The sequence below is a fragment of the Aythya ferina genome (genome assembly GCF_964211825.1).
Source record: "Aythya ferina genome assembly, chromosome: 5".
Taxonomy (NCBI): domain Eukaryota; kingdom Metazoa; phylum Chordata; class Aves; order Anseriformes; family Anatidae; genus Aythya; species Aythya ferina.
This window is the reverse complement of record NC_140301.1, coordinates 3154361-3174775: the sequence shown is the minus strand read 5'-3', so window position 1 is coordinate 3174775 and position 20415 is coordinate 3154361. Positions and strand designations below refer to the sequence as shown.

Sequence of the window (20415 nt, the reverse complement as noted above, 5' to 3'; positions counted from 1 at the left end):
TAGATTTTCTTTAGACAAACTTGATATTATTCCCTTAACCTTGCTTTCCCTTTACTTTCCTTCAACTTTTTTTGTGCTTTCTTCTAGATGTCAGGTGAAAAATGCCTCAGAGACAGCAGAGATTAAATAACAATATTCAAATATCTCAACTGTATTTAGTGGAACAGACAGGAATACTGAAACCATATGGTACACATGACAGGAAATACTGTTGTCCACAAACACAGCAGAAGCAACTGTCTCAGACATCTCTTAATACTATGATAGTTTCTTGAATTTGCACAAAGCCAAGTATGGTTTCCCCAACTGGATTCATAAAGCCACATCAGTTTTTGTCTGATTAAAGACTCATTCAAAACCACAAGAAGCAAAACAATGTTAAGTTTACTATGACTGCCACATTCCTGTGAATGCTAGTACAGAAGATGAATGAAGTCCACATGGTTCCTTGCACATGGAATACAGCTCTGATTAATATTAGGAATGTGTATGCCTTTATGCCGTTGCTTTTTGATTAATGCAGAATGGATCATTATGTTCCAATCCAGTACCTCTCTTGAACTTAACATGCAGATATTTTATTTATTAAAATGTAATTAAATATTACAAAATTAAACAAAGTCTCTGGTTCGTTATATCCACAGATTTCAAACAGCAATGATTTTTGGTTTTAAAGTACCTTAAATAAAAAGTCTTAAAGTCAGCTCTCAAAATAACAAACTACCCAGAGCAGTTCATCATTGTCCTTACCACTAAAGAAGGAAACACCGTAAGGGCACCAGGAGAAAGATAAAAGTTTAGTGTGCATCAGATGATGCGGTCATGTAATAATCCCAGAAAAAAATTACTCCACTCCTAGTACCTATATGCTTAAAAGCTGCATTTTGATAATTGGACTAGCCTGAGTGAGAGCATTCAGTACCCCACACAGCACCTTGTAGGTGTTTAACATTATATACGCCTTTTTAGACGGTGCTCTCTGATAGATGATATCTGCATTAAAAGTTTTGATTCTGTGGGTGGTGAGGGAGATTTTATTAAATTTATTGCTACAACGACAATATTTTAGCTACCTACAAGCATTTAGGGAAGGATATTCAACCAGCTACAGAAAAAAAAAAAAAAAGAGAGAGAAAAAAAAACCCTACCACTTGTAGGACAACTGTTTGCAAAGAAAATACAAAGCAGCAGAGTTCTTTCTAGCTTTGAAGCAGACATAAGTCTATAAAATAAACTCGCTCTTACAGACACCTGGTTTACATGAGTACAAGAGTGCTACTTAGAGACAGGGGTCTAGCACTAGTGGTATAAATTATGCAGATGTGATATGCAAAACTACATTGGTTTCTTTAAAGCCAGAGATCAAACTACTTTGGCTTGTCTTTAATCACATTTGACAGTTTATAAGAATTACACTGAATTTTTATTCCCCCCTCACTGCCTGTATTGAATGAAGTGCTTTGGAATGAGACTGTTAAAAAATAATACAAAACAATGAAGTTCTGTGTTTGTCCACAGATCAGAAATTTTGCATTCTCTTCCCACTGCCCTGACAAAAAGCCCAAATTATAATTTGCAGAAAGCAAATTTAGAGTTCCTGTGAGTTGGAAGAGCCCACTGTCATTTTGTTTCATTGAACCCAAGATTTCTTCTCGTTTGAAGAAAGATTCTTACTAGTCCTGCACTTTTTTTTTTTTTTTTTTTTTTTTTTAAACAAACCAAATCAAGGAAAGCAAACACATTACACTTAAGATGTGGCAGCATGTCGGTAGTCCGTGAGCAAAGATGAGCACTGTAATGCACAATACATTGTCAAGTGTGGACTGGACAGTGGTCTGGCTGTTCATGGAGACGGCTGATGATCATATGGAGATGCTCTCCACAGAAAAATCTTTTTAGTATCTGCATAAGCTCTCATATTTTTATAAGCAGACACCGAACAAAAGCATTTTTGGTGTTCTAATAGCATTTATTTTGAATGGCACAGAGGGAGAGTACAGCTGAAAACTGAAAGAGTGAAGTCTTGATTTCACTGAGGCTGACAAACCAGAGGCAGAATTTAGATAAGACAGACAAAGAGCCCCAAGCTGAAATTTATGGCAACTGTCCCTTGCTGTATCAACTGCCATGACCAAGAAGATTTTTGTGCTATCCTCTTTGTTTGCCCTTCAGACATTTGTAAGCAACATTAGATTGCCTCTGGGCCTCCTTTTTGCCAGACTAAGTAAGCCTAGCTCCCTCAGTATCTCTTTAGATGATGTGCTGTAGGGCCCCTGACTACTTTGGTAGCCCTCCAGTTTGCAGTAGATAAAGATTCATCATAAAGATTCATCATAAAGATTCATCATAAAGATTTGTCCAAAGTAAAATGAAGTACCCTTTCTACTTGTTGCAATAATACAACACTGAAAGAGTTAAAAACAGTGCAGATATTCATCACTTGTGTGGAAAAACTGTGCTCTGAAGGGCTGCCCAATTTTCAGTAATTATAACAACTTTTTTGATGTTAAAAGAATGTATGCATAGGCCATACATTTCCTTCTAAGACCAAAAGAAACATGTTTTTCTTGTGAAGCTTAATCAAAACAGTATTTTCGTTGTGCATTCCTGATGGCTCTATAGCTAAAGGAAATTAATTTTTCTTTAACCAACAACTGGGACTGAGGGGAGACCAGGAATTATGCTACATGCAACTGTTTTGGGGCAGTCCCCACAGAAGTCCTGAAAAGCTCAAGCTGACCACACAAGACCACTGAGGTTAATCTTGCTGTTGGATAGTTCTGTATCTATTTCACTTTACATTTTTACATCGCTCAAGGCTTCAGGCCAAGGCTTTGTTAAAAATATATATATATTTGTTTCTTGTAAAGCATGAAAAATCCTGACCAGGCTGTCTCTAATACCACTCAACAAAGTTCTAAAGAATCAAGACCTCCTGTGTGTGGACTGAGAGTTACATCTGCTCTGATACAACAGAATCATTTGCCTTTCATTTAATCTCTCTTTGCTGTCAGCATTGAATATTCTTGCACAGGGCATATGTTCAGCAATGCACAGCCTGACCACGACAGCTCAATAACCCAGTGTGAGTTCATATAATGCAACAGGTTCTTACCTACTATGTCTTCGTAGGCATTTTCTTCTAAAGTGCTCTTGGATCCAAATTTATGCTGGCTTTCAGTCCCATTTTCAGTTGGGGAGGGAGGGTACAAGGACTGCAGACTTGATGCATCCTCAAACTCAAAGGATTTTCTGAAGTTAAAACAATAAGTAATTAGTAACTAGAATGTAAAAATGACTCAAACACTTTGCTGAGCAATTGTTTGTTAAGAAATGCATATAAATTAACTAAAAAATAAATCACATATCATGCTTTAAGAGGACTCGTAGAGGACCCTCAAGCCCTGTACTGACAGCAGTAGTCAGTATAAAAAACAGTGACACCTTTATGAGGTTGGAAGTATTGTTATCCCCTTTATACAGAGAAGGAGAAAATATGCAGAAAGTATGGAATATGTTTCATCAGTTACATAGTAAGTTAGCTGCACAGTCATCAGACTAGAAATTGTTTTGTGCTTGCCAGGAGAAACACAGGGCCCTCTCCTCAAGAAAAAGGCGTTTATCTGGAAAGCACTCCTCCACCAGTTGCCTTAGCAGATGTAAACTTTAGTTTGAAAATACTCATGTCTTGAACATTCAGATACATCCTAACATAAAAAGCAGTGTACAAATGCCAAAGGCAGATACAAGTGTGTAGAAGTCACCCATCTCCCTTGCACAGCTTGTGTCAAGCACTGTCAGCAAAGGACAAAGCATATAAATAAAAGCATATAAATAAAGGCTGTCAGGGGTGCATGAGCAACCCTGGGTGAAGGCTGGGCCCTGAAGATTTGGCCTTTCTGGCAGGAAGGTGAGGGACAGTTGGCTCAGATGGCTTCCTGGAGAGAGTCTTGGTCCCTCCTTCCTGTGCTCTCTCCTGTCACTGTGGATGGGAGGTTTGGCATCATAACTCCTCCAGCTGCATGCAGGAGAGTCCTGCAGATTGCAAGAAGCTGCTGTCCACGCCCTCCCCGTTCTCCAGTTTGCCCAGCTCTGGTTTCTCTGGGGCACTACCTACACTGAAGTTAGGAGGTATATGGTTTGCACTGTTAGCTCTACCAGGGCCAGTGTTCATCTTCATTGTATTATGAAGTTAAAATAGCCACCAGAAAAGCTGTTTTCAACCAAAATATTAAAAGAATAAATATCAACTGTCCATTCTCTTGATGTTCCAGTGAACGTAAACCACACGTATGTTCCAAGCAAATAGAAACCTAACCTGCAAAATGTCAAACTGATTTGCAAGAATCCAGAGATACACATGATAGCACCGCAAATCCTAAAATTTACACTCAGCTAATCATTACCTAAACTGATAAACATTGTTTTTGCACTGAACTCATGCCTACCAACCCCATCTAGGACTGAGGCTCCACGGCCAAACAGTGCAGTCTGTACAAATTTGTTGTCTAACTCAGCAATGACAAGAGACTGAGCTTGCAGAACAGCAGGCACAAGCATGATTTGCACTTCTTCTTGAAAAGAGGTTTCAAAACTTCATCTCAAAAACTAATCATACCAAAATACTGTGGTCTTAGATGACTTGTATGGTCAAAATAAGTGTGAGCATGTACTCAGAGATGACTGACTTTGATCACTTAGACATAGGCCACAAGGTGATTCTGTGACAAGAATCGCCTCGTGATTCATTCCTCTTCCCACCCACCACACAGACCTTGTCACTTTACCCAGACCATTTTACTATTTGCCCCTTAGTTTTCCAATAAAGGCTACCGTTTATACCTCAACATTTAAAAATTACTGTCCAGCTTCTGTGCATTGTATATGCTGCAGTGAACAAAATGAGGTCAGGCTTATTTCACAAATTCTTGTTAAAATCTAGGTTTGTTTCCTCTAACTGAGGTTATTGCCATGACTCAAAGATAATTGTTGCTAATCAGAGCTTGGCTTTCCACATTTCTCCCCTCTCCTTCTCGGAGAAGCAATGTACACCAGCAGAGTTGTCTGACCCATTTCAGAAACAGGTGTTTCTTGAAAGAAGAGATTCTGAAGGCTCCTCTTCTCCTTTTCCTGCCCCAGAGCACCTCAGGTCAGGTTGTGCTGACATAAACTTATAATCAATTGAGCCAACATCAAACACCAGATACTGAATTCACAGCATTCACTTGAGATGTTGTTTAACAGCTACTTGCAAAGCCTGTCACTAAGTTTCAGCTGCGCGTGTATTGTACACATGCACAGATAGCTGAACAAATGTTCAAAATACAATACTTTGATTTTTTATCAACAATTATCCCTACAATTTTCTAAATGGAGAGCAGAATAAGTTTTACCCTTTCCAAAAAGCCAGTGGGAATCATGTAATTAAAACAAGTTGAACTCCACAGACTGCTGTGGAAATGTTGCCATATACTCTGCTCATCATTAACTCAGGAATATATAAAGTCCCTTCTGTGCTAAAATATGGTTTTCTCAACACTAATCCTCTACAGCTGTTGATAGCAACTTATGACCATTTCTAAGCACTGAATTATAGAAAATCACCAATGTCACATAAAACTGACACAACTGCTTTGGAAACACAAACAACAAGCTTTGGAAACACAAACCCTCTGCAGATATATCTTGCAGTAAACAGGCAGACAGGACTACAACAGATGAGTTATGGTCCTGCTTCAAGAAGATAATGAAATTTTGCTCCATTAAAAATCTCAAGTAAGGGCATTTGTGCCAAAAGGACCTGAAGACTTTTCCAGGGATCAAGGAATGCAGGATGGAGAACTCCAAAATTGTAGCTATGCACGGGTATTTTGCCAGTGCATCCCAACAGAGCAGTCCAGTGGAAAAAATACTTGTCTTGCAAGCAACTCCTAGCATTTCTCAGGTCAAAAGCATCCTATTAGAGGGAGAATTTGAAATATTGCTACTAAAATAATACACCACGGTTATTTATTTGAAGATCGAGCTCAAGACATTTCCTAGACTTTTACCTATTCTGGGATTTTCTGTGAAAGCGCGACTCTTTCTTCTGCCGTCTGGTCACAGGGGGTGCAGGGGTGGATGGGAGGGGGGGAGGAGCAGCAGAAGTAGGAGATGGAGGTAGACCATTGCTTGGTTTACTTTTGTGGTTTTTGTCTGCTTCGTATTCAAAGGTGCGTTTGGGCTTGGGTACAGGATTCACCACGGTGTTAGCGGGGCTTTCGAGGAGCAGTTTAGGGTCAGCAGAGTTTGCAGTAACCCCCTGTTTTGTCTTAATGCTTTTCTCAACCTCAGTGGGTGTTTCTGGTTCACCCCCCAAAATAACACTCCCTCCTTTGCTATTACTTAGGTTTTCACCCAGTCCCTCCACAGTACTCAGAGACTTTTTCCTCCCTTTGTCAACACTGTAACAGCTGCTTGGTAACTGGGGGAGGCCCCTGCCAGGCTGCTCTTTCAGTGCTTGCTCGATCTTCTGTATTCTGTTGAGCACAGCAGAGGACTCCTTCCTCGCGTGGCCCTTGAGGAAAGCAGCAGCAGGAGGCTCGCTCCTGCCTGGTCTCTTTTCTACCCGATGGCAGGAATCCCTGTCCAGCAGTTCCTCCTCCTCTGTTTCTGGGTAAGAGCACTCCGAAAACGTTCGGCTCATTCTTCTAAACCCTTTGAAATCAAATGTCTTCTCACTGCAGGGAGACGTCAGCACACTAGGGCAGCTCTCGCTGCCTGACCTCTCCCCAGCATCCCTCTTGTCCGCACACACGCTCATCCTGGGAGACAGCTCCCGGCGACACTCCCATTCTGTGATCTTCTGCCTGATGTCCAGCACCTGGGAGCGGACGCTCGCCCGGCTGAGGGAGAGGTTCCTCAAGTTCGCAGCAGTGCCCAAGGAAAGAGTGCTCCGGGCGAGCGGATGGCTCCCTATTGCGTCCCCATCCTGAGCCTCCTTTGGGGTCTCCTTTTGGTCCTCAGACTTGAACACAGACAACCTTTTATCCAAAGCGCCTACACTGACGGCTTTGAGAGGGTGGCTCGGAGAGTCGGTGTCCGAAGGGCTGGTGGAGGTGCTGCGCAGCGCGGCCGGGCGGCTGCTCCAGTCCTTGAGGCGCAGCCTGGAGCTGGAAGCTTTGGTGAGCCGGGTAGAGCGGCAAGAGTCCTCACTGTCGCTGAGGGGGTAGGCCGGGCTTCTTGGCGGGGACAAAAGAGGTGGCGGAGAGACTGACTGACACCTAGAAGTAGAAAGAAATAAAAAAATCAAGTCCTTGGGGAAACTACAGTGATTTGCCAAATTTCTTCTGGCTGCAGGCAAAGCAGAGGACGTTTGCACACCACAAAGCTATCCCAAAGCATCAGCAAGGCACCAAATACACCTCGGTCACAGAATCTGGGGAGCGGAGGGCAGTAATTAAGCAATGTCAGTGATGAACTGAGCATTCAGCATGGCCCAAGCCAGTTTTCTCACCTCTATTTGAATCTCAACTTTTCCAAGTTTCCTGAGTCTAAACACAGCTGAGACATTCTCGTAGCAAACCATTGCCTTGAACTCATCTACCACCTCCAACAGAATAGCTCCCTGGTCTCCCAGGCTAAGGATTCCCTCTGCAGGAAAAGGGGATCGGCAGGGGGAAGATTCCTACTGCAACAGAAATTGTAAAGACTGACCAACAAGTAGGCAAGTTCACTCGCTGGCTGCAGTGACTAAAACCAGTTTAAAAAATGCCAGTTTTCAGTGCATGACATCTGAAGCAGATGATCCTTGTGGTCAGCACCTACAGTATTTTAGCCACAGCATTTCAAATCCCTGATGTATACAGTAATTTAAATAAAACTGCAAAAGGGAGACCTGTTTTGTCTTTGGTCTGATGTTGTAGCAAACAGATGAAGTTCTTATCAAAGAGAACAGAAGTAACTGTACCAAAGGAATATTACAGACTGAAAGACACAGGATAATCTGCCCACAGTACAAGCTGAAGACTGCAAACTGTGCAGAAAGTCTCAGTGTCACCTTGGAAAAAATTCCTCAGGATAAGTTTTTGTCACAGTTTGTAAAATTAGCCATTGTTACTGGGGTGTTGTACATTCTTGTAAAGACTTAAAAACAAAAAGACAAAAGGAAATTAAACAACCTACTAATCAGCCGGCTCATCAGCGATGAGACAGCAATAAAGAGACAAAACCATGACAAAAATGGGGGGTTTACAGCTCTGCCACAATGCACACGTACAAACCCAAACCGTAGCAGAAATAATTACAGCTCCTTTAACATTTTGACCTAGCAACCTTTCTATTCCAAGAAATAAGGAAAGAAAAGGAAAGATCTAAATACAACACCTTGCATACACAGTTAAGTTTCTGTTCTACAAAACTGTGGGCATCAAGGTTTTACTTGTTTTGGTTTTTTATAAAACATTCTGCATACATAAAATCCAAGTAGAAGAACTAGGTGACCAAAATAAGTCACAGGAGCAAATTTCTCAGCTGTAGCAAAGGGAGAAAAGATTGGGAAGATCCCTTCTGCTATATGGCTTTCTTCTCAGCAGCCAGCTGATACCCGCAGGTGCCAAGTTCTGTGGATGAATCGAAAAGTCCAGAGCACTGAGATAACCTCTGAAAAATAGACTTTGAGATGGGAGGAATTTTCTTCTTCAAACACAGTCCCAAACTAAATTATTAGATTTCATCCCAGATTCTTACAGTTGATGAGACTTTGCAAGCAAAGCTCAGAAGTATTAGGAGAACAAAAAATTAAAAGCTCTAGTCACAAAAGGACAAAAATCAAATTATCACAAAATGGAACTTATCTTTTTTCAAAATCCTATGAAATCAAGTCTTTTTTTTTTTTTGCACAGAAGTTGCACATTTTTGTGACTTTTTGTTCTTCATCATTTTGAAAATTAAACATGCTATAACACAAATGTTATGTCAAAGACAATGGAAATACTTCATCAACAACTACTTAAAGCTCAGTGAAAAGTGTTCTTCATTTCCAGTCAGGAAGGATGCATGTCAGAATACATTCTTTTCATTTTGAGTCCTAGGAGTTACATTTACTGTTATTCTACACAGTTTCAGACAGATGTCTTACGATACCTCAGGAGATCAAAAGCAAGTGACAGATGACGAGCGGTTTGGGCTGCTTGTCACAGCACAGAGTTTGCAGTGAATTACTTAGGATTACCTTGGCCTACAGAACTTCACAGCACCTGAAGATGCAACCTAAATCACCCTCCTCAGACATGGAGGACTGTCCTGACTCTTCATTTTTCCTGTCTATCCCATCATAGAAATCTCTTCAGCTTAATACCACGATTGTAAGATTAATATTATTCTTAGCACTCCTCTAGCTTAGTCTTGAGATCATGTTCTCCTTATTCCTGTACGTCGTGCAGGCCTTCCCCTGAGCTGCACCAACATTTGTTGCAATGAAACAAGCATTTTGTAGTGGCAGTGTATGTCACGTATGAAGACCACAGCCTCCACTGAAGCCTTTGAAGCCATATTCCATTGTTTTTGCTGTCAGGAAAAGGTTTGTTGACTCACCATGAGAGGAAGAAAGGGGAAAAGCATGATTTGCATGACCTGCAGAAGTTGCACAATGTTTCTTCTCAGAAGATATGAGCCATTCTTTTAAATTCCAGGTTCCCAGTAAGGTGACTGCACTTAAAGCTCGATCATGAACCCCTGAAGTCAGTTACACAACTCCCACTCACTGCTGTACAAGTCTGGAGCTGCAGAGCAAACGGCCCTTTAGAGGTGTGTGCTGTTAAGTACTAGGGATACCATAGATAAAACATTGATTTGCTTCATGTTGTGCTGTAATTCAGGTAGAAGACAGAGGAGAGAGTATTCAGCAACAAAGAGAAGCAAAGCCTTGTCTCTTTGGCTTTGAGCATACATTCACTAAAGGACAGCAAGAAGTAACAGAATCAAGTCCAAAAGCTGAACAATAGATAATAAATTGTTCCTTTCCCTGAGAAACCTGCTTCTATCAGAAGAATGTTCTCTTGAAGGCACAATAATTCCAGTCTTTAAAACAAATACTACTTGACAGAGACAATTAAATAACTTGTAATCTTTCGTACAAAGACTGTAAGCAAAATGTTTTTATTGAAGTTTCCTACATACAGAATGATACATGCTGCGCCTTACAAAGCTTGCCACTACAATCACTGTTAAAATATTTCATATTATATTTATTTCATAAATAAATGCAGATTTCTTAACAAGTTCACTTGAACAGAAGCTTTCTCAGAGCAATGACATTTCTTTGAGATTATCACTCTTTCACAAAACACACTGGAATGAGTTGCTCCGAATCCCTCTCTGAAAAGTGCATTCTTCCAGCACTCAGTCTGAGGTGTGTGGCTCTCAAACCACGGCCAGTGGGCAGGCACAGTGCATTACAGTGTCACGGGCAAGTTGCCCATCACACAGCCCACTGTGTGTGTAGGCAGGTCACAGACCCAGAGCTACCTTCCTGTGGGACTCACGGCTGCACAGTGGTGGGAGCAGACAGAACCTGAGAGATTTCCATCCCTCCAGACCCTGCTTAGCTTTGCTGTTCTGAGTTGTTCCCTGAGAAATCGGCAGGATTACCCACAACAGTAGAAAACTATTAATATCAGTGATTATCTGCAGGATTTGGAGCTCTAGATACAATTGAGCTTTAAGTTCTGAGTCGGTCTCTTCTCTCCAGTTTCTTTATTCCTCACTTAAACACAGAGGGAAAAAAAAAAAAAAAAAAAAAAAAAGTTAATTTACAAGAGCTGCGGTTGTCCAGACCCACTCAAATAAAGATATAGTTTCCCTGGACTAGCATACATATTCATATAATTTGCTATAATAAAGGGTAATATCAACAGCCCTATCCTTTCCCCAGTACTAAAGAACATCCATGGATAACAGAGATGCTGCATGTCTCTCTAACTTCATTAGACAACTTTCAACAACAGGAGGCAGCCAGAATGGTGGCTAAAGAGCTGGTTTTGTACCTCTTTTCCATGTCAGAGTAAGGCGTATTATAAGAATTTGCATTTATTGAGGAGTTTGCATCCATGATTCGCATATATTTTCTAAATACTAATAAAACTAATAAGTTGCATTTCAGACCAGGGATTAAATGTGACTGGAGAGTGGTTAAGTAACTTGCCTTGGAAGAGTCCCAGGATCCCTAATTCCCACTGCCCTGGCCTGACCTCTGAGCTAAGCTGCTCAGATACCTCAGCACTGCTCTAGCTCTCCTGAAGCGTCAGGAAGGACTCCACAGATCATCTGTACTGAAGAAACACAAGCTGGGAGAAGCTGCTCTGCATTCTTTCAGTTTTGCAAGTCCCATCTACCTTGCTTAAACCAACACTTACAGAAGGAGATGACAGTTTTGGGCTCTCACTATGCCAGGTAATTTCCCATTTCAAAAAAGTCAAGCCCTTGGCAGCCCATTTACAAAAGAAATAGCAAGAAAACACGTTGACAGAAAGGTATCGGGTCTTTCCAGGCTCCTGTTGATGAGATCGCATCAGTTCACCATAACACAGAAATTTGGTGAGCTCACAAAGTTGAACAGCACTTCTATATTTCTCAGGGCTGTCTCCCTCTCTTGCTAGGAAAATAAGGTCACTAAGGCTGCACTTGTTTCATGTAATTGAAGAAGTAGATACAAAATTCTCTGGAAATTTGTAAGAGAGAATGCTAAAAAATGCTCAATTAGCAAGTCAAGTGAAGGACTGCACAAAAATATCATTGGAGGCACTGATGTTCAGATAGCCAGTGTTAGTACTGCCATCACAAGGAGCAGAAATGCTTACACCTGTTTGGCTTCTTGTTAGTTTTTTCGGCTTCTTTTTGAACAAAATGGACGTGTTCAGATTACAGGATGAAAAAAATAAATTATATTTATAACCATATGCTGAAAAAAACTAAATCCTGAGAATTTTATTGTCTGTCCAGATGAAAGCATCTATGCCAAATTTTCAGCCAGTGTAAGCCTCCAAACACTTAGTAGACAAGTGAAATAAGAAACTCACAGAACAAGATATAATTTTTTGGATTCTTGCATTTTCAAAAGGGTATTTTCTCCCATGCCAGTATAACTTCTCAGCACACTAAAAAGCTGTAGTTGCATTTTTGTCTTCAGACTAAAAATGGATGTTTCTCATAACTTCTGTGACCTGCACACACACACACACACACAAAAAAAAAAAAAAAAAAAGCCATTTTGAAAAGGTTCAGTACCAATGGCTCTCTGTAGCTGGTACAGTCTCACTCTGCTCTAAGGGAACTGTTGCCAGGGAATCATTGAGCAAACAAACAGAAAAGCACTCTTATTTCAGAAACACATTTGTGAAAGCTCGTGGCAATTATCCCTACTTTTACACAAATAAGAATTGAAAGAACTACTGCAGAACAAAAAGATTCCAGTCGTACCTCTTTAGGTGTAAAGCAGAAGAGTAATTTAAAGGCTAAAAAACCATCACAACCTTCAAGCAATGTTGAGGGACAACACTTTGCAAAGAATTCCTTCTTCCTCTCTGTACAAAGACAGAATAATTTCCTCTATGCTTTCCTCAGAAGAGCAATGAGAAATCTACTTTCAGCTGTAAACACTGTGAGTCAGTGGTTTGGTTGCATTTTGAGATGAGTTATGAGGCAAAGCCATTAGACAGAGAAGCAAAGTTTCAACATCATTTGCATGTGACACTGTGCTACTTCCTTTTATTTTATCACCTCTGCCTACATCCCTGCCAGTGGATACAGATGAGTAGTAAGGTTGATTGCTGTCAAGCACTTGGTAAGGCATTACTGGAGGGCAGAAACAGCGAAGGCTCAGGGGGCAGATTCAGGCACTCAGACTGGTTTAACTGGGATATTGTGTGGTTAGCATGAGGGTTACGTGTACAACCATCATCAAAATGTGTGGCATGAGATGGCTTTGTTGATTAGCCAAGACAAGCCAAGTCGAACCCATGTATAGATGATAGCTCAAGTTTTGGCATTCTTTTCAAAAGATTTTTTTTCAAAACTAAATGATCATCTAGGTTTGTGCAATCTCTTTGTATGCTACATTAATGATAAATCCAATCATTCCTTGTATTAATTGTACTGGGAGTAGAAAGGGACTTCAGAATTAGTATTATTGCTACTCCTTGTAACTGGGGGCTGTGGGAACAATACAACCAAACAAAAGGGACCTCCTGGTCTACTGAATCTAAACAGATCCACTTTTGTTTGACAGTAAACCTATTACAATATATTCTGTACTTTGGCATAGTGTACAGTCTACTGTAATTGTCTACATACCTCAAGTAGATAACTACAGCTGATATTTAATTATTTTAAATCTAAAGAAAGCTTACTGTGAGTAAAGGAGGTGAACTTTCTACACTCTATGCTAGGCACATAGCAGTAAAAGGTGGGTCTGAGCTGATTTAACCTGGTAATTAAGCAAGATACTAAACTTGTGGCATCTTGCCTCTGGCTTGGAAAGGAAAGTGATGGTAGTGGCAACACAATAGCTGCTCTTCCACCAGACCCTTTATTATTTTTGAGCTCTCACCTGGAGCATAGCTCAAAATCCCCCAAACCCTGCATGACAGATCATTTCCTCTCCTTATTGTTGACTTTGGGATTTTGACAAAAATGAAACAGAATTTATTTTCAAAACTAAAAGGTGAATTTGCATAACAAGACCATTTGAAACAGTTCACTTTCATGAGCATGTGCTAGTGGTGGAAAAGTCCCAGCATTTAGATAGAATGAAGCAACAAAGTAAGTCAAAATGGATGAAGATCAAGAAATGATTAAAGTCAGAATGAAAATAGAAACACCACATACTTCTCTGTGCTTCTGATGTTTTTTCCAGGAATTTTGATAGTTGCCATTTAAATAAAAAATTGAAACCATATCAGAACTAATTACAAAATAATAGGCTACTAGGACTGTCAAACAAACAAGATCAAGTGCTGTGTGCTATTTTTAGGTACTTCAATTTCTGTGTGTTCTTTAATTTCACAAGAGTGATGGTGGGCCATGTTAGGGAGGGAGTGCTGTCCTACAGCTAGACCCCTTCAAAGCTCCGAGTCTTTATAGCTCTGAATCATAAAAAAAGTGCACAGAAATTTGAAGTGGCAACTCTTCTCCACAAATGTACAAAAAGAAAAAAAGAGCAAATGCATCAAAGCTTATGAGTCAGGTCCTAAATACTTGAATTAGACTGGATTTGTAAAGCAAAGATGGCAAGAAAATCCGACTGACAAATGACCATAAGACAAAATGTGATCAATCAGTGGACAGCAGATATGTGCCTTTGCCAAGAAATTTCTAAGGCCGAAGAAGGAAATTGTGAAATTATGTAGACTGAGAGGGCTAGATTCCCTGCTGATCTATATTTATGGCAGTCTTCTGCACTGTTAAAAGGCAAATGCAGAATTTAGTCACTGCTGTTTTTAAGGCTTTCACCCCTCCCCATTCATATACAAGTGACTGCCCCAAACACCAGCAATCAGGCACAGAAGATTCACTAAGCCTGCATTGTGCCTTCCATCACAATGATCAGAAGCTGACTGCACACAGGAAAAAAAAAATCAAAAGCAAGAACTAAAATATCAGAGACAGCTATTCTCTCTTTTCTACTGAGGTACAGTGCACTGGTTTCATACCACTGTCCCTCATTTTCTCAAAATAATAAATACAAATTGAAGTTGACAATGGAAGCTTCCTGCATATTTACTATTTTCCCCCAGCATGTTCTGAACAACAGTTTTTGCAACAAATATTTCCACTGTTGTCTCCTCTTTTACTGATTTTTATGTCGTGGAGGCTGTTCAGAGTGATCTAGTCTCACCTGCTTTATGATCTTAGGTTTTTTGTTGGACTGAGAGCAGCAACACAGCAAACGATAGCACGTTCTTAAATCAGGCAGAACACATGAGTTCCTCTTTGTCTCTTTAAGAACCACCAGTCTTCAAAACTTTTTCTTTAATACAAGTATTCAAACTTTTTCAACGTGCTTTATCTGCCTGGGAATCTCAAAACATTTGAACGCTTTGGAACTAATTCTGTCAGAGCTCTGCAAGTCTTCCATGCTTACATGCACACAGTTTGGGAAAGATTGAAAATGACTTTTATGAATTGTGATGTTTATTTTTTAACATAACTGAGGCAGTTCTGGTTCGGCGACCTCTAATTCTGGAACTCTGGTTTGGAGAAGTTGTTGTAAAATAGGTTCACACCTTTTCTGCTCTCTCAAGCCAGAAAACTTCACGAGATCATTGTATACTTTACTGAAATATTCTACACCCAAAGGGAAAAGAACTGAATTGTAAGCCAGAAAGTCACGAGCCTTGGCTGCACACTATAGCCAAGCCTGCTTTCTCTGCTTTACTTACAAATTAACTTCTAGGTCACAAAGAACCTCATTAAATAGACCTATGAATAAATATCTAGTAGAGGCAGAATAAAAGGAAGGCAGTTGAGGACTCCATCTTGTCTTTAAGAACTATTCTCAATCTCACTCACTAAGACAAGTTGCTTTCAGAACAAACCAAATCAATTGTTTGCTTCTCTACCAGTAGCCACAATGATGCACTGTCCTTCCAGACCCACTAGCTTACTTCTGGTCCCCAGTTTCTACTGCTGTTGATATCATGTAAGGTGTCGGTCAGCAGGCGCTAAATCCCTCTTTGCTAGCTATGTGATCTGTAGGTTAAGGCAATTCATTGCCCCAAGGAGCAGAGATCTGAGTCTTGAAGTGCTGTCAATGTCCAGCAAGGCCCTTCTGTATAGATTTGCCAGTTTTCCGTTCTCATAAACTAGTTTAACACAGTGAGAAAGCTTCCTACAAAAACAGGTTATAAAACCAAAAGCCATTATCCATATGTCTGTTATGAAACAGACATTCCTAATTTCTGTCATCATTTCAACTATTAATATCACAATGCAGAAAGTTTGAGGCCTGAGACATCTGGACCCAGTAAGAAAATACGGTATGTCACAACAGGATAACACCGAAGTGATTCAAAGCTTCTGGAGTTACTGCACCGCATATGAAATAAAATATAAACAAAATAAAATTAAAACAAATAAATGCAGCACAATGGAACCTACTGCATTCCCTCCCTGAATGCAGAACAACCTCAGCATCAGCCCTGAGTACAGTCTGTCTGAACCCACCTTGTCAGGCTGCCATCCACTTGAAGCCCCTGTGCGGTGAAGGCAGTTCACATTTAATGTAAGGCAGGGGAAAAGAAGGAGCAATTCTGTTTTTAAACTTCACCTAAGGAGTACCCAGACCTCTGCGGGGTCTCCTATCTGCAATAGCTGGGTGCCATTGGTTCATCAAGACAACTGCAGCAACTCAGTTCCACTTTGTGCAAACTCTTCCTGTGTAAACACAAAGCTGAAACAACGGCATATAATCAGCAGGCTCCTGATTACATGATTGAGAAAGCATATTTGTCTTCACAAGGGCACTTTCTAATGTTTCTTTTATAACAATGAGGCAGTGTAGCAGCTTTCTGTTTGTTCCTATATTGCTCTCACAATAATAAGACGAGAGAAATGCAGCCTGGTTCTCCATCTTCAGCTTAGCTTTATAAATTTTACCCTCTTTCCTTTGTGCCTTCAAAGTCTGGATTTCCACCTTCCTAGTGCTCCAAAGGTCTGTGTGCCTAACCTTTGACTATTTTTCCACCATAATAAAGGGAATTATTACTTTCCTCTCTGAAATTCCCAGCCAGTTAAGGGATCACACCCAGACAGTGCTCTCTCCCACCCATACATTCACATTCATCGCAGTCCCTGAAGATGGCCAAAACAGTTTTTCCTAACAAGAGTTAAACTTTTTTTTTTAATTAAGAAAATGACAAACATTCCTAAGAAACTTTGAAGTGAGGAACAGTAGCAGTATCTGCCAGAACAAGTGACTTTTACTTGAACAACCTCAAGAAAAAAATTAGAAGCAGGATTTTTTTTCAGCGCCTGAAAATGCAGAAAAGAGCTGAAACAGTTGATAAGTGAAACATGGCTAGTGCTGGTGCCAAAGCAAGGGAGAAGGCAGGAAACTCATGGGAACTTGCTGCTTTCTCAAATGCCAGAAAGACAAGCTGAAGTTGCAATGTAGCGCCTCATATGCTGAGAAGAAACCTGATTACAGTCTGCCGTTCCCCAGCACAGTGAGGGCAGAGCTGCAGCACAGGCCAGCTGCAGGACTGCCGTCAGACAGAAGGTACAAAGAGCACGTCAGAAGGTGCCACTGCTTGTCACAGCTCAGACTGACGCACTGTGACGTACACACTAAGAGCTGGCTTCCCTCGTGTAATTGCATACAAGCCGCACCACCACTGCCAAGCACCACATTTTACAGATGCTGCAGTAAGATGAACGAAGGAACATAGGCGAAATAGCAAACTATATACTGAGAGTTTAGCTTGTACATGTCAGCTGGGTAACTAGTGTGCCTCCTGTTCAGAAGAAGCTTGAAGCTTTACAGCCCTGGCCTCTTATCATCATAATTTTCTTCAGTGGCTCTGACCCCATGGAATGCAAAATAAATTCCAGCTATGACAGACAAACATGACCCTTGGTACATGCTACAGTGCGTGTAGATTTGTGTGGATTGAGTAATAATAGAATACTTCTCTTGCCTTTAGGAGAGAATCTTCTCTCAGCTTCAGTGATGGCCCTCTTTCATTTAATTGCTTGAATTCACAAATATTTGGGAATTGGGGTTCAATTTTCTTCTGGCTCGCATCAGCACAAATCAAGAGTTTGCAAAGATAAATTGCTAAAGATGCAAACTGATGTAAAACTCATTACTATAGGAAGATTTAAAGCATTGACCTGGAGCAAATTCACTTACCAAAAAAAATGTTTCAAGGCAATTTTTGGTCTATTTATTCTCCAATTTGTTGGCAGACACAAACACACAAAAAGAGAGAAGGGAAAAAAAAAAGGGAGAAGAGAAAAAAAAAGGGGAGAATGGAAAAAAAAAGGGAGAAGGGAAAAAAAAAGGGAGAAGGGAAAAAAAAGGGAGAAGGGAAAAAAAGGGAGAAGGGAAAAAAAGGGAGAAGGGAAAAAAAGGGAGAAGGGAAAAAAAGGGAGAAGGGAAAAAAAGGGAGAAGGGAAAAAAAGGGAGAAGGGAAAAAAAGGGAGAAGGGAAAAAAAGGGAGAAGGGAAAAAAAGGGAGAAGGGAAAAAAAAGGGGGGGGGAGAAGCCAACCTATAATTTGCAATGCCTGTTGCTATCATACTAATCTATATAACAGTCCAGTCAAGGCCAAATATAACTTGACCCTGGCTTTAACGCAGAAGAATTTCACTGAATATCAGGCAGAAGATTGACCAGCCACTTGATCACTGTGCTTACCAACAGTCACAACCATGTTCTAAAGGAAATTTTCCCAAAGGTTTAGACGTTAGTTTCTCTCTGCTTTTTTTTTTTTTTACTGAGATTTCTCTATAAATGTCAACAAGCAGAGTTAGGTCAGGGAGAGATGCTCCTGACCACTCTCCTAAGTGGTCAGCATTACTCCTAAGTAACATAAGCATGTGCATTGCTCACTAAGTTGAAATGAGCCTCCCAGACCACGTTTCATCACCACACCTACGAGAGCTGTGGGATCTGAAGCCTAAATTTGGAATTGGGATAATATCCGGGGGATTTGTATTTCCCTTATAAATATTTCATTCTCACAAGGCCTGGGTTTCTTATAAAACTGTGGATTTAGTTTTACGCTCTTCTGTTGGCCTATTAGCTTTTATAAGGAGCCGGCCGATATAATTTTACTTCTCATATCTTATATGGGAATTTGCATATACTATAGCCCTGAGGATGAAAACGGTTTGCTACCACTGCCATGCAACAGGAATGCTGCACAGTAATAAAGAACTGCAAGGTTACTCAATACACAATGCATTAGAGTGACTAAAACCAAGTACACACTTTTTCTCTCTCTCATCCTTTCCTTTTGGGACAGAGCCTAAAAAAACCCTCATGTCCCTACAGGAAGACATGGTGATAGCATCAGGCAAAGCAGCAAGAAAACTGGAATGATACAGAGCAAATGAAGCAATACCAAATGAAGCTGCATGTATGAAGGCAGCAAGTAAAAGCAACTAAATGTTTATAAGCTCATAGCAAAAATTACCGCTCTCTTAAAGACTGCACATGGGCTCTCAGCTCAGGAATAGAATATTTGGAGCAACAAACTGAAGTCCAGGTTCTGACCATAAGTTACATGACACAGTGACCCACAGGCTTTAGTCTGCAATCCTGTGTTGCCTGAGTTCTCCTATTTATTCAGTGGGGAAAAATATATATATATATATATCAGGCATCAAAGACCAACACAAAACATAGAAGTGCCCCAGCAGCACTACATTTAACACTGGCAGAAGGTGTAGGTACAAATACTGCTACATAACTTAAAAATCATCTTTAACTATTAAGGAGAAAAAAAATAAAATAAAAAAATTAAAAAAAAAAAAAAGGGATCCTCATTAGGCAAGGCAAGAAATATGCATTTAGCCAGGCAGAGAAATTATATTCTGTCTGAGAGCCCGAGAGAGGTAGAGGAGGAGGCGAAGAGATTGGGTGCACAATCAAGTTTTAGCTCCACCAAGAGCCAGAGCTTCAAACTTCAAAAATAAAGCTCTTCGTATCACTGTCTTTAGTGAGCTGAGAGCTGCTGTTGAGCTCCTGCCTGTGAGTAGAAAGCCCATCAAACTGCAAAACTAGCAAAGAACACCAAGGAATCCACTGCGACAGCATTCCACTCTCCTTCGCTTCTGCTTTAGTTCGCTGCCTCCGCTCACAGCTCTGGCAAGCACACAGCTGTCCATCACTGCAATCACTCCAGCACACGGCTTCCAGACTTACTCAGAAGCTCTTCCCTCTGGGAAAGGTGAGGAATGGAAAGGGAGGAATTCCACGTCCAGTCCCTCGTAACCTGCTCTGTCCTCTGCACTTCCTGAAAGCTCGCTGCTTCGCTTCTCAGGCAGTGAATGACACATGGTCTGAGGACATTTGTCAAATCTCTGTCCCTTTGTGTACTTAAAGGGAGGAAACTGGTATTAATGGTTAACGAGACTAGAACTAGCAAAGCCTTTCTCTGCAATCTGACATGCTGATTTTGAAGGGACAGGTGTGTGAGAAAACTGGAAAGCCAAATGTTTCCTCCTTATTGCCTACAGCTTGGAAAACTTCTGTGGCTTTGATTTGGTTTTGTTTCTGAAGTTGCAGGTACCGACGGTTTACGTTTCATTCTTCAACCTGAGGCTGCTGATCGCTAACAAAATCTTAGAAGCTATATCAGCTGCACCAAACCACACGCACACAGACCCAGCAAAGAAGCCTGCCTGCCTGACCGCGTACTCTGAAGTCAGACGG

General features: G+C 40.7%; 1 protein-coding gene across 8 annotated transcripts in view; it reads right to left on the bottom strand.

Moving 5' to 3' along the window:
• DENND2B (DENN domain containing 2B) overlaps positions 1-20415 on the bottom strand; it is a 160805-nt gene that overhangs the window by 54577 nt on the left and 85813 nt on the right. For 4 of the 8 annotated variants that reach the window (XM_084521613.1, XM_084521611.1, XM_084521612.1 and 1 more), the window contains 2 exons: positions 6051-7262; positions 3116-3252 (listed from right to left, as the gene is read on the bottom strand). In XM_084521613.1, the coding sequence (XP_084377739.1) occupies positions 3116-3252; positions 6051-7262 (1349 nt within the window). Of the gene's footprint in view, positions 1-3115; positions 3253-6050; positions 7263-19905; positions 20017-20415 lie in introns of those variants that run through there. The other 4 variants (XM_084521616.1, XM_084521617.1, XM_084521618.1 and 1 more) reach the window with 2 other exon arrangements.